Source organism: Emydura macquarii, unplaced genomic scaffold, assembly GCF_026122565.2.
Source record: "Emydura macquarii macquarii isolate MOO-44397 ecotype Brisbane River unplaced genomic scaffold, CSIRO-AGI_Emac_v2 contig_2207, whole genome shotgun sequence".
Taxonomy (NCBI): domain Eukaryota; kingdom Metazoa; phylum Chordata; order Testudines; family Chelidae; genus Emydura; species Emydura macquarii.
This window is the reverse complement of record NW_027132344.1, coordinates 1,583,509-1,596,939: the sequence shown is the minus strand read 5'-3', so window position 1 is coordinate 1,596,939 and position 13,431 is coordinate 1,583,509. Positions and strand designations below refer to the sequence as shown.

At 38.2% G+C, this 13,431-nt stretch overlaps 1 protein-coding gene across 2 annotated transcripts in view; it reads left to right on the top strand.

Moving 5' to 3' along the window:
- Nucleotides 1–13,431, top strand: part of GABRG3 (gamma-aminobutyric acid type A receptor subunit gamma3) — a 442,295-nt gene that overhangs the window by 233,436 nt on the left and 195,428 nt on the right. For both annotated transcript variants that reach the window (XM_067559980.1, XM_067559979.1), the window contains exon 4: nucleotides 12,374–12,594. In XM_067559980.1, the coding sequence (XP_067416081.1) occupies nucleotides 12,374–12,594 (221 nt within the window). The remainder of the gene's footprint in view (nucleotides 1–12,373; nucleotides 12,595–13,431) is intronic.

The window sequence follows — 13,431 nt, the reverse complement described above, 5'->3', positions numbered from 1 at the left end:
GTCTCTAGCAGAGTAATTTTTGCCTTTGGATTGCTCTGTACACTACTTTTCTTTTAACTGGATTTTACCAATAAAAAGCAAAATCCCAGCCTCAGTTGCAAACATGCAACCTGACTCTGTCGAATGGGGTTGTACAAGGGTAAGTGAAGCTACAATATGGGCTTAATACGAATTAGAGATTTGGGAGTGCTGCCCAAACCTGGGCCATCCCTGTGCAAGTAGTTTGGGTAGCAGTGACAATTGGGGTGGGAATATAACACATTGCAGATGAAATATGGAAGTTATATATAAGAACACCTGTATCAAATAAGAGTTAACAAAAGCGATGTGAAAAAATTACTTTAAGCATTAAATAAATCATTCTAAAGGAATTCATTGTAACTAGAGCTGGGTGGATAATGGATTTTTCAGTTTATGGGCAATTCCAAAGTATCAAAATACGTTTCATTTCAAGTCTGACCAAAAAGCAGAATTTGCAGCAAATTCGAAAGTCTAAAAAATTTTAAGCTGGGTCAAAATGAAACATTACATTTTGTCCTAACTTGAATTTTTTCAATTCCGTTACAGGATTTTGACAAAAGCAAAGGGAGGACTAGATTCGCAAAACACTGGGGAAGGCCTGGCCCAATAATTAGGCGTTGTTATGAATCATTGGGTTAAGGACAGTGAATGAGAATGATTCTGTAGCCTGGTACTCACCTAGGATATGGGAGACCTCATTGCAGATCCCTGCTCCAATGAATAATTGTTTATACAGAATGGAAATCTTCAAGAGGAGAGACTGAGAAATACCCATCACGAAATGTCTCATAGCTCAGTAGTTAGAGCATTTTTCTGCTCTGAGTTCAAATCCCTTCTTTGTATCAAGGGTGGGGGATTGAACTTGGGTCTCCCAAGTCACTCATCACTGGGCTGAAGGCAGTCCTTCTGTTCACTCTCACATACTTTGTTAATCTAGTCAAATTTTCTGAGTGCTCACCATTGCAACGTTAATAATGTTTTTTTTCATGTAGATTTGTTGTGTGTAATTTCCTAGGAATTTAAAAAAGCACTGATAAAACAGAAATTTCATCATGTGGCCAAACCTAGACAGATTTTCACAAGGTCAGTGCCAGGCACATGCCTGACAAAAAGGCCATCATATGCCAAATTGCAAGTCCCGGCTCCAAAGCAGGGAGGTAGAAGACCTTCTTACAAAACTCACCACAGTAATTTAATATGGGCAAAACAAATTACTTTTCCTTAGCCTCATTCTCAGAAATGGTTAAACCATTATGCTTGAAATTTTCCAGAATACTTCAGCCTGAAGCAGATACCTGACATGGAAAATTTCAGTGCAAGTGGTTAAAGTTTGGCAAATATACAACCAACTGAAAAGAAGGTTTTATAATAGGAAGAGTTGGTAGGCATTAATAGGTGCTACCTATTAGGAATGTCCTATAGCATATAGCTAGAATAGCCTAGCCTAAAATAAAAGGTGAGGTCACTGAGGCAGTGCTGTTTAATCCTGTCAAATATGACTATATTTTTAATAGATTTATCTAAAATGAATTTGGATCTTGTTTATCTAGCATTTGTAGGCTTTGTTAATTTCACAATTCTATGAATACAGTTTAGTCACACATTACCCTCTGTTGAATTTCTATGAGATTCTGATTGTTCTCTTTAAGCCCTCCTCCTCAGCTGGTGTGCAGATTACAAACACCTGTACATATTTGTTAAAAGGCTACTGGCAGGAAGGGTAGCTTGTTTGTGATTAGTTGCTTTAGTATTCATGTCCCTGGCGGGAATGGGTTGCTGTTCCAAGATACTAATATATTTCCAGCATATATGTCATTTGTGACAGCAGGTGTTACACTTTGATCATTGTCTTCCATTTGTGTGTTATTCATCTGGATCATTTCAGTTTGTTTGTCATTTGTTTAAGAGATCTTTTGATCACTAGTTTTTAATTTTTTTTTAAATCTTATTTTGTTCTGATATTTTTGGTTTAATTACTTTTGTGTATCGGGAATATTTCCTGATTGAACTGGATCAAATTTCAGGTTTTACTTATTTGTTCTGAATGTCTTTTCTGTTCTTGTCTTTGATTTAAGATTTTTTGTAATTCATCTTTTAATGCTAGGCTAGGGAAAAAATGTACTAAGGTGATTAGGTGATCCACCAACCATTGTGCAACTTGCCCTCTTGTTAATAAACTTTCTGACTTATTTGAAATTCTTTTTTTTTTTTTTTTTTTTTGAATCATTGAGACAAAAGTCCTCACACAGAAAACCCATCCTTACCTACTTCTGCTGCCGTGCCCTGCAGTTATATGTTTGGTCTCTGTTTGCTAAAACATGACCACCCAGCAAACCATTTTGTTCAGTTTTATATGTGTTCAGCAGTATTCCACTTACTCTTGTCCAAATTCTGTCTCCTAGAAGCCTTTTGAAGGACATTAAATCTCTTTCAATGGGAAAAATAATTAGAGTTGGCTTACAATCAAAGAATACAAAATCACAATAAAAAACAGCTAAAAAAGTTCCATCTTTGCCAAGGTCTTCTCCCAAATGATTCCTCAGTCCAGTACTCTGAAGCCTGCACGTTGTTAAAAGAACAAGGGAAAAGGAAGCTCAAAGGAAGGAACAAAAGTTTAAGTGTAAGACAATCTCTTGCGTTAGTCTCCTTTCATTGGTTTTTCCACACTTTGGTAATGTAACTTCCCATTTTGAAAGTCACTGAACTCAAAGAAAAGTTGCAGCAGTTAGCCATTTTACACCTCTGAAGACTATGCTCCTTTCTATGAAGGCACAGAGAAGAACTTTATTAAAGCAACTACTCAACCAGCTGGACCTTCTTCATTCTAATGGACACTGCCTTAGTTGTATTTATCAGGCAGGGAAGAGGTATCTCATCAAGGTATAATTAAACCCTCATTGTTCAGTGGCCTATGTCAGACACTACTGAATTCCTAACTTCATTCTTCAGAGCAACTCACAAGCCCAGTTTTTACCATCATTTTCTTGGTTTTCTGGAATCACTTGGGAGTGATTAATGCAAAATCCTAAGGCTGGCTATGTAGATTTCCAGTCTTGGAAGCTTGACTTCCTAGGGAATAGGAGGTGGGACAAAGCAGGACTGTGTGTATAAAAGGTTGAGTTTAAAGAAACGAAGGGCATTTATTTCAATTGAGCAAACAGATAGGACATTTGGTCCTAAGGCATCCCCAAACCTTGTGGGTAGGATGGAAAGTCTTTGGGCTATCAGACTCCCCATATGGAAGATGGGTGAATCCTGGTATGTTTAATGAGCATTTAAATCACTTTATTGCTTTTGATATGTTTTTTTCCGGGATGTTTTTGCTTTAAGAATGTACTTTGCTATGGATGAGAGTGGTCACTGGTAAAAACACTGGTTTTGTCCTCAGAGAGAATGTAATATATGGTTGCTGGCCACTAGGCAGACTGGCTTGCTGGGGAGATCACAAAGACGTGTAGAGGGACCGCAAGCCTAAGCCCCCAGTCTGGAAGGAGAGATGTGGGTCTCCACCTGAGAGATGTGATAGCTAGCAAGCCTGAAATCTTAAGTGGGTTCCCTTGAGAGAACACAATGGCGGGGACACAGGCGCAATCACCCTGAAACTGTGCCAGTGGTGATGGGGTGGAAAGGTACATGTCCTTCACAATAAGCTGATATATGATAATGAAACTGTTCTGGTATTTTTTCTGCTCTTGTTGACAATTGAGTTGTATGGTATGAAATGGTTCATGCCCCACTTTTGAAACAAACATTCACCATGGTGTGTTATTAAATATATTTTAGAGATAGTGGTGAGATAAAACATTATTATAGAATGAAGATCTCCTGTTGTTATATTGAAATAGATTCTAGCAACAAAAAATAGGGGCAAATTCTATTCCTATCGAACTGGTGTAAATTCCGGATTGTCCCTATCAGGAAAATGGAGTGAACGTTCAAAGTTTGGCCCTTAGATTTCAATTTCTCTTCACTCATGCTTACAGAGGTCAGCAGTTAGTCAGATTAACCATTTTCTCTCCAGTTCAAGCATTTTAAATCAATTGAAGGTGGCTCTATCAAGGCTAGCCATGTTGAAAACAGCCCTTTTCAGAGAGAAGGGTTTGTGATCCTATGGCATTTATATACTTTGCAGTGGAGAAAGCCTAAGACTGGGAAGCATTTCACATTCAACCCTGGGTGGAAAGGCTAGCATGGGCCTATGCATCACTGATGTCATGAAATGGGGCTAAAGTTGTGCATATGAGTTATTTTAGCTCTCTGCCCATTGGTGAATTGCACCGGTCGTATATCCCCATATAAATATATCATAATTAAAAAAAAAACCAGTATCTCTGTATCCTGCCCTGTATTACATATAATGTGCACTCTTGGCCTTCCTCCCTGAACTGTTTTCAGCATCACGGAGATACATGTTGCTGAGAACACCCAAAGAACCTGGGTAGTAGGTTCTAGTTAGACAACTCTGGTGAATTCCAGCATAATGATGGCAATTAGCAGCTGTGAGGACCGAAGCTGCAATGCGGAGAGGAGTAGCAGCTGTGGTGTGAAGAGGAACCTGTTGCAAGCTGTTACTATGGCAACTGGGAGGGGAACTATTGCTTCAATATTGTGGAATAGAGATGGGAGTGTTTCCATGGCAACAAACAGAGAGCTTTCCAGATCTGGGTAAGTTGGAAGAAACTGCTGCAATTACTTCTAATGTCAGGCAGGTAATTAGTAGGGTAGATAGGCATATCAGGAGTATCTGTGTAATCATCTACATTTATTACCTGTTATATTTCTAGTAATAAAGGAAAACTGCATTAAAGTTGCAGGGTTCCCTCCCACACCCTCTCCCCCACCCCACACACAGAAGCTGAACTTGTTTTAATCCCTTCATATGATTTTGTATTTGATATCAGTATAACCAGTTCACAGGAGTAATTGCGGAACTTTTTATTCTTTAGCATATACCCTCAAAAATTTAGATTACAGCATTGTAGCTGTTGAATCATGTAACACTAGAGAAGATATTCCTGAAGCTGAAACAGTGTGACTATTTTATCTAAGCATCACTATCTATGAATTACAGTTCAGATCAAACTTTCCACATCCATGACTGTAAAACGCATGTTTGATTATTACCTATGTATTGTACTGGAATTAAATTTCTTTTGGTTTTAAATAACATGATAATTTTGGACTGTAACTTAAGAATTAAGTGTGTGTGTGTGAGTGTGAGTGTGAGTGTGAGTGTGAGAGAGAGAGAGAGAGAGAGAGAGAAAGAAACGTCTAAACTAAACAAATGTCTTATTGAAACCCTGACAGTTTGAGCTGGATGTTCAAAATGTGGCCTTTGTTTTTGGGTGTGCATGGGAAGTTAGTTTCACACCATCCATTTGTTCACTCAAGTGATAGAAATTCTATACACCTATCCAGTTGAATGTATGCATTGTGCATAAAAGTGGTTTGTATGTATTGATTCTAACAGATGCATGCACAAGATTGAACAAACTTTGCTTAGGCAAAACTGTGTATGTGCAGTTGAAGGCTAGGTTAAGACCTTTTTTGAAAACTGGCCCTTTGTCTATCTCACTCAAAACAGCAGGGCTCCTTAAAAACTTGTCTGAGATAGCTAATATTAGTCTTTCCTAGGTAGTCTTTCCTCAGTCTTTCCTAAGTATACTCTACTGTAAATATAGTGAATACTGCAAATAAGTGTTTGTCTAAAGTAAAATTCACAAGTCTGAAAGGGAAGCAATTTTCTGTTACCATGAATGAAACCGTCTATTTAGAATGCATCAAAATTTAAGATTTTTTCTGTTAGAAATACAGCTTTGTAGTAATTTATATGGTTAATAGTGCATTTCCAGTTATGATATTTTGGCTTCTTGAACATTTTTAGTGTTTTGCCTAAAACTATTACACTTGTTTTCTATATGTTTGGCAAGATAGAGTCCATATTATCTTTCTAAATTCTTTCATGCAATTTATGGGTGAAACCAAGCATTGCAAATGGAAGATTGGTGACATTGGAATTGCCCAGTTGGGAGCAAGGGCATTCAATAATGTATAGCATTTTTAAGAGTTCCTCTCCATGTCTACTTTGAGAATGAAAAAACTGAGACAGATGTTTGGTCTGATTTTTTTAAACAAGTTAAACATGTGCCATTTCCTCAAACAGAAACCCAAGCCTAGAAAGTGCACTTACAGTTGACCAATTTTAGGAATTTGCACAGAAAATAATCTGAATCATGCATGTTGTCTTATAGTCATATGAATAACTTGGTTTAAAAATTTTTTTTTGTATTATTTTAATCTATGAATTTGCTTTTCCTAATCCCCCCACAATGTTTATTTATGAGTCTGACTTGGGTCATATTACATTTAAAGTGAAAGCCCTTTGAGCAGAGATTGTATCTTTGCTGCTTTTGGTGGATATCAAGTACGTTTTTGGACATTCCGTAATTATTTTTTACTTGAAAGTGGCCATTGAAGGACTGCAGAGTCAGGATTGGCCAGTAGTTAAAGGCATTATGCTAGGAATTAGCAGACCTGGATTACATTCCCTGCTCCTCTGTAGATTTCCTGTGTGATCTTGGGCACATCACTTAACCTCTCTGTGCCTCAGTTCCAGTTTGTAAAATGAGGATGCAAGCATACGATTCACAAGCAAGTCCATCCCCTGTTGTCCTGTCCTGTGATAGTCAGCTGCCTCTTGCTACTTGGCTGTCTGGCCAGGTCACATAGACTCCCAACACCTCTGGGGTACCAACAGTCCAACAAAGAAGAGTCCATCAACTTAACATAGGACCATCGGTTTGGGTCTGGACTCACTAGCCTTTACCCCAGATCAGGGGTTCAGTAGACCTTACCATTCATTGGGTGAGGGGCATTCCACTCCCCCTTTCTCAGTGGGATGGTAGGGCATCCTAGGGCCTCCCTCTCCAGTGGGTTCCAGTTGAACCGGCAATCAAGGCCTAACTACACAGACTTCTGGCTGCCTCCAGGGACCACTTCTTACCTCGCCTTTCTTGGGCTTTTGCCTCAGGCTCTTCCTGCACTCTTAGTGTATCATCCTCATTCTCTCTCAGCCTTTTCCACTGACTCATTGCATAGCTGCAGTTTCTGCTAGTCAGCTGGTTCCTCTGGAGAAGAGTTTTCTCCACTACCACCCCGCCTTGCAGGGCAGTCCCTGACTCAGTAGAAGACTTCCTGCTCCCCGCAGGCCCCTCCACACAAAGCCTTGGTCAAACTCACTTCTTGCTGCTCCTTCCCAACTATCTTGGGCTTCCTGCTATAGACCTACTTTCTTTCAGGGAAATTCTACTTGCCAGTAGCCCACTCAGCTCCCTGACTCCCACCAGGCTTCTCTCACTGAGTGAGTGCCAGAGATATGCTCTTCTTTCTAGTTAGGCCTGAACTGCCAGGTTAAGCCCTTTTATCTCCTCTCACCAAGTTTGATGCCTATTGCAGGTATAGTGGGAGCAAGGCTGATTGTGCCCACGGGCTCTCATTAACCCCATCAGGCCCAGCCACATAGCATTCCCAACCTCACAGGATGTTGCTAGCATAAATACACTAAAGATTGTGAGGCGCTCAGATACTACAATGATGGCGGCCATATAAGTACCCCCAGAAAAACAGACAGCTGCCATCCCAAATGCTCAAAAATGATCCTCAGTCAGGACTAGTCATAATAACTGTTACCACACAATTTCCAGTCTGCCTACCCACATAATATTTCACAATAATGCTCTGCCTCACACATTACAGCATCTACTACAGTATGGTGTTTAACCCTCACTTTTCCCCAAAAGACATATATCTACTCTTTCTACAACCACCTAATCTCCCCTTCCTTTTTTGTCATGCTCCTATAGTGGTTAGATGGAAAGGCACATTAGTCAACCCATTACAATGATAACTTATGGCCCAGATTCTCAAATGTATTTAGGCTCCTAACTTCTGTTGATTTCAATAGAAGTTAGAAGCGCAAATACCATTGAGGATCTGGGCCTGCTTCTCTACCCTAACTGTGCCAGAGAGAAGAATTCAAGACCCTCCTCCCATTCTCTAGCCCCAAGGGCCTCTCTTACCCAAAGGTACAAACTACTTCCATAATTTATAAATAAGTAATCAGGAGCAGGCCTACTTTAAATAATTTCTACATTTGTTTATTTCTGTGAACAGGCAAGAAGACTTTTTTTCTTTATTTGCATAAGGTAACATCTCAAAAATGTACTTAGAAAATTGATGTGTCTCTAATCGTAATTGATGAGATTGGTTTCTCTGCTTTCTAATTTCTTCATTCTTCAAGTATTCTTAGGAGATCTTGATACCACATTTTATTACTTGTACTACAACCATTAACTTATGTTTAAATGTATAAAACTGCATTCCCTTTTTTCTTGTATTTAGTGAACAATAATCTTTTTGTCCTGTCCTTGTTGTTGTGCATATTTGTATTTGTTCCAGCAAAAGGGAAAGATAGTAGTTTTTTGTATTTTACATCTGGGAAATTATCTGCATTTTTAATCTATTTTTCATATATTATTACTCACACAAAATACTAGTGAGGCCCTTTAGGTAGAATTTAGAAAGTAATTACTTCCCAATGCTTTCCTGGTCATTGGCTAGAAGGCAAACACCTGCACAGCCTTGATGTTAGCAAAGAAACCTGTTCCCATTAAGATTTTCTTAGTGGTTATAGGAAGAAGATTGTGGTGTGATCTAAAAATAAGTCATCCTCCATTTTATTTCATTTGTAAGAAATGTGATGTATCTTCTATGGATCAGACATCAGCTCAGATGAGAACCTCGGATCCTCCCGCTTCCAAGCTTCTCCGGTTTTGCATTTTAGGCTCATTTCTTTTGAGGACCTGGTTTCACATCTTTACAAGTGGAAAGGGCACTTGTTCTGTTGGCGATGGTTTTAATGGCTCAGTTGTTACTGCACACAGGATAATATCTACAGATTGCAGCTAAAGTAACTTAAATCTGACCTGCCCAACAAGAAAAAGGTATCATAAGGATTGCCAGAACATTTCTGATGCCACAATGATATTGGAGATACAAAATATTGTGAGAGTTGCAGGATTGCTCTGTTTTACATAGAACTTAAGATAAAGATTATTTCTTGCCTAAATACCATAAATACTAGTATTACCTTCTATAAAAAAAATTGATCCATGCATTCCTCTAAAAGGTAAAACCAGTGAATTGAAAATGATCCTTGTCTTTTCATACATTATGGCCCAAATACTTACCCCTATGTGGGGCTAGCATGGAGACCCTTCCTGTGGCATGGAATGGATAGGCAGGTACCACATGTGGGTGCACACTCAGCAGACTCCTTGCACAGTCCCTATTTGTGTTTTAAATGGTGCATAGGCCATTGCGCCATGCCTGCACACTGCAATGGATCTTCTCCAATGACTGCTGGGAGACACACACTCCGCATCGATGAAAATCAAGTGCCCTCTGTGTAGGTGCCTATAAATTCAGATTTAGGGCCCAGATTGTCAAAGGCACTGAGGTGCCTGACTCCCATTGAAATCAGTGAGAGTTAGGCAAGTAAATACCTTTTGAGGATCTGGGCTACGGAGCCTAATTTTATATTCCTAGCTTTCAAAATTGACCTCTCCATCTCTTGCTCAAAAACTGAATACCTAAATAGCAAAGCCCAATCACCATTTGGTTGAAGGCTGAGGCAATTACAATGATTAATGTAAAGGCTGTACTGATCTAGCATCCTTTTTTAAAGGGATTAATGGATTATAAAAAAGAGGAAGATTACAGTTCAGATAGCAAATGTAAATGTCTGTTTGTCCCTTATTATCGAATATAGTACATTGCATCTGTAATGAATTACTTTTAAACGGAGAAAAATTGTTAGAGGAAAATGCTGTTTATTGAGTTGTCTCATACTGTTTAAATAATTCATATCAAGCTGAGTGTAGGACAGAGAGACACATTTAAAACAACAGACCGTGTTTTATTATTAGAAGGTGCAATGCAGTTATATATGCACACAGGCTTAAATACAGCCCTGATGTAAGCAACCCATTCAAATAAATGGAGTTGTATTTGCCTACCCCAGTCCTGCACTTTACCAGTTGTATTTTGAATATCCTCGAGGGGCAGTTCTAAATGTAGTACTTAACAGGAAACACCACCTGGACTACCTTACCTAGAATACTTAAAAAGAAGGACGTGTGTTGTGGAGAGTATGTGAAGAAAAGTATTGTGAATGTTAATTAAACTGTTCAGGGCTGTCTTTCATTTTCAGTAAGCAAAATCCTAAGTGTGTACAATATCCCAAAAGAGAATTACAGCTGCTCCTAAATTTAGAAATAATTTGGCAGTCAAAATAAGCATTCTTTTCATATAAAATAACTTCAGATATGAACATCTTGCATCAATCCATTGTTGTGTATAAAGACACCACGTTCATTAGCCAGCTGTATATATATGTGGCATCATAGCCTTTGGCTCCATAAATACTGGTCTCTGCTTGCAAGCTAAAGGAACAGTTCCACTAGCTCAGCAATTAAAGAAAACTGTTATACATGCGGCCATGTCTCGCATATTCCATTCTGTATCAGGTGAATACACACAAGCCTCTTTTCTCCAGGGTGTTGCACTGAGGAGCTTGCAGAGATGGGGTAAATATTAGAACACAATGTGAATAATCCACTCTGCAATAATGGCAAAGCAAGGCAACAATAATTTTTAAATGTTTATAAATATACAGCTAGGTATTTTTATGACCATTTCCCTCATCCCTGTAGCATCTCAGCACTTCTCAAATATTTAAAAGTAGAAATAACAATGAGTATGAGCTAGATACTTTGATATACTTCCTTGCCTCAATGGGCCGAAATGTGCAATTTCCTGCACGCCAAGATGAAAATAAGTCCCCTTCAACTTCAGATCTCTAGTTCTACTCCTGTAAATGCAAAGGTGAGAGTCCCAAAGTGTGTTTCTGGATTAAGTATCAATGAATAAGGTTTTCTAGTGTTATAACATCAATTCTGGAAGGATGGCCTGCAAAAGATGGTAATTACAGGAATAATGCAGGATAACCAGATGGTTCTCAGAATATAGTTAGAATACTAGGATAAATTCAGGGCACAAACCCTGCTAATAATGAATGATGGGTAAATTGTTACAGTTGTGCATAATAGAATTTGTTTGTACCTTTTTCCTTTAAAAAGATCACCTAGGAACTTAAGAGCAAAAAGCTACATTACATGAAAATTAGTTAGTCTGATCAAATACTCCAGGAAGGAAATGTCAGATTGATCAAGAAACCTTCATTCTGCCCCTTTTATGCTTATGCAATATGATAAAGTCTTCAATTATATGATCATGGTTTTTTCCCCACAGAACCCATCCATCAGTTCATAGGCTGGGTGCACAAAGGGTCAGAATGTAGAACTGGTATTTTAAGAACTGGAATTTGGAAATTAAAATATCTATCTTTTATCATAGTTTATTGTGTGTAATAATATATACACACACTCTTGTGTGTGTGTGTGTGTGTGTGTGTGTGTGTGTGTGTAACTTCTATTTTATCACCCCTATTATGACTACTTAGTAACAAAAACGTGGCAACAGAAATGGAACTAAAGAAAAGATAAGATTGTAGCATCTGGACTATAATATTAGCATATTAATGGAAGCTTTAGAGAGTTCTGGTTCTTGGCATTTGAAATACATGAGGTGTCTGTAAAGAAAAATAAATGAGTATCTATAATCCTGGTACCTTTCTGCTGTAGGCTATACAAGCAATACTTCAAAAACAGAACAATTTGTGTGTGTGTGTGTGTGTGTGTGTGTGTGTGTGTGTGAAGGCTGTTATTTTCTACATAATTAGCCATTCTTTAGCTGACTTATTTCATCACTAACCCAATTTGTCTAATGCTACCTGAATCTCAAACACCTGTTTCATCATACAGCAGCTCCTTAAAGTCTTTGTTCTCACACTGAGGCAAGGAAGCCACTGCAGATATATTGTCCAGTTGTGATTTCCCCAAGGCAATAACTTCACAATGAGAAGATGGTCAAGACTGCGAGGTGGGGCAGAGCTTGCTAAGCCAAAAGGCCAATTCAGGCGATCCTGTTGTTCTATTTTTTTCCTAAAGTAAACTAATTCTGAGAATGAAAGAAAACAAACAAAAAAACTTTAAAAGACCAGATCCTTAGCTGGTGTAAATCAACACAGAGCCGTTGATTTTAATCCATTGATTTTCTATGTCGAGTCACACTGATGATGCAGCTCTTTAACTATGGTATATCCTGTCAAAGACCGAGTATAAATGGAAAATGTGGAACCAACTTCAGTTTGTTTGTTGTGCTTTTATTACAGGAATACCAAATTGATATATTTTTTGCTCAGACATGGACAGACAGCCGCCTTCGTTTCAACAGCACCATGAAAATTCTGACTCTAAACAGCAATATGGTTGGACTGATATGGATACCAGACACTATCTTCCGAAATTCTAAAACAGCAGAGGCTCATTGGATCACTACACCCAATCAGCTTCTGAGAATATGGAATGATGGGAAAATCTTGTATACTTTAAGGTAGGAAATGTGTGGCTGAAAGTATTTGGGTTTTTTTGCTGCCAAATATTTTTTGATCTTTTGTTTGTTTTTTAAACTGTTCCTAAGTTTACTTTAGGATATGTTTAAAGACAGGCAAATTGGTGCAGTTTAAAATAAATTATATGAATATTTGTCTAAAATTCAAACTAAGCACCAAGCTAAACAATTTTTTTAGGTTAAAAAAAGTTTGCTTAGGTTTTTTTTTTAAACTTTATTTTGTATCTTTCTTCACTCGCACATTCAGGAACTGAAAGCAGGCAGGCCAAAACTCTACAAGAAATCCTGTACTTCCAGAAATCTTGCAAGAGAAGTAGTTCCTATAAAACTTCCTGACTTGGCTTAGGAGAGAGCTGGGAGAAGAAAATCAAAATATTTTTGATGGAAAAACAGAAGATTGCATGAAAAATGTCATTTGTTGTCAATATTTTTTTTGTTTTGTTTTTTGTTTGTTTTCATAAAAAAATCACACACACAGATCTTGGATTTTTGTTCCAAGTAAACCAAACATTTTCAGTTTTATATTTTTAGAACACCTGCCCACACACCCCCTCCCCCCAAAAACAAACAAACAAAAAAACAAAAAAACTTCTGCAAACAACAACAAAATCAATTTTTTAAAAATTTTTCACAGGGAGGGGAAAAAGCATTTCCCAACAAGCTCTACTTTGGAGGGCAAACTAGTTCAGACTAGATCCAGATATATGCCTGGGTGTGTATTTGAACCAAATAGAGCCTCTGGAGACAGACTGATCCATTGCTTAGAGCACTGAATTGGACATCGGAAGACCTGGATTTTATACCTGTTTGTGCCATTTT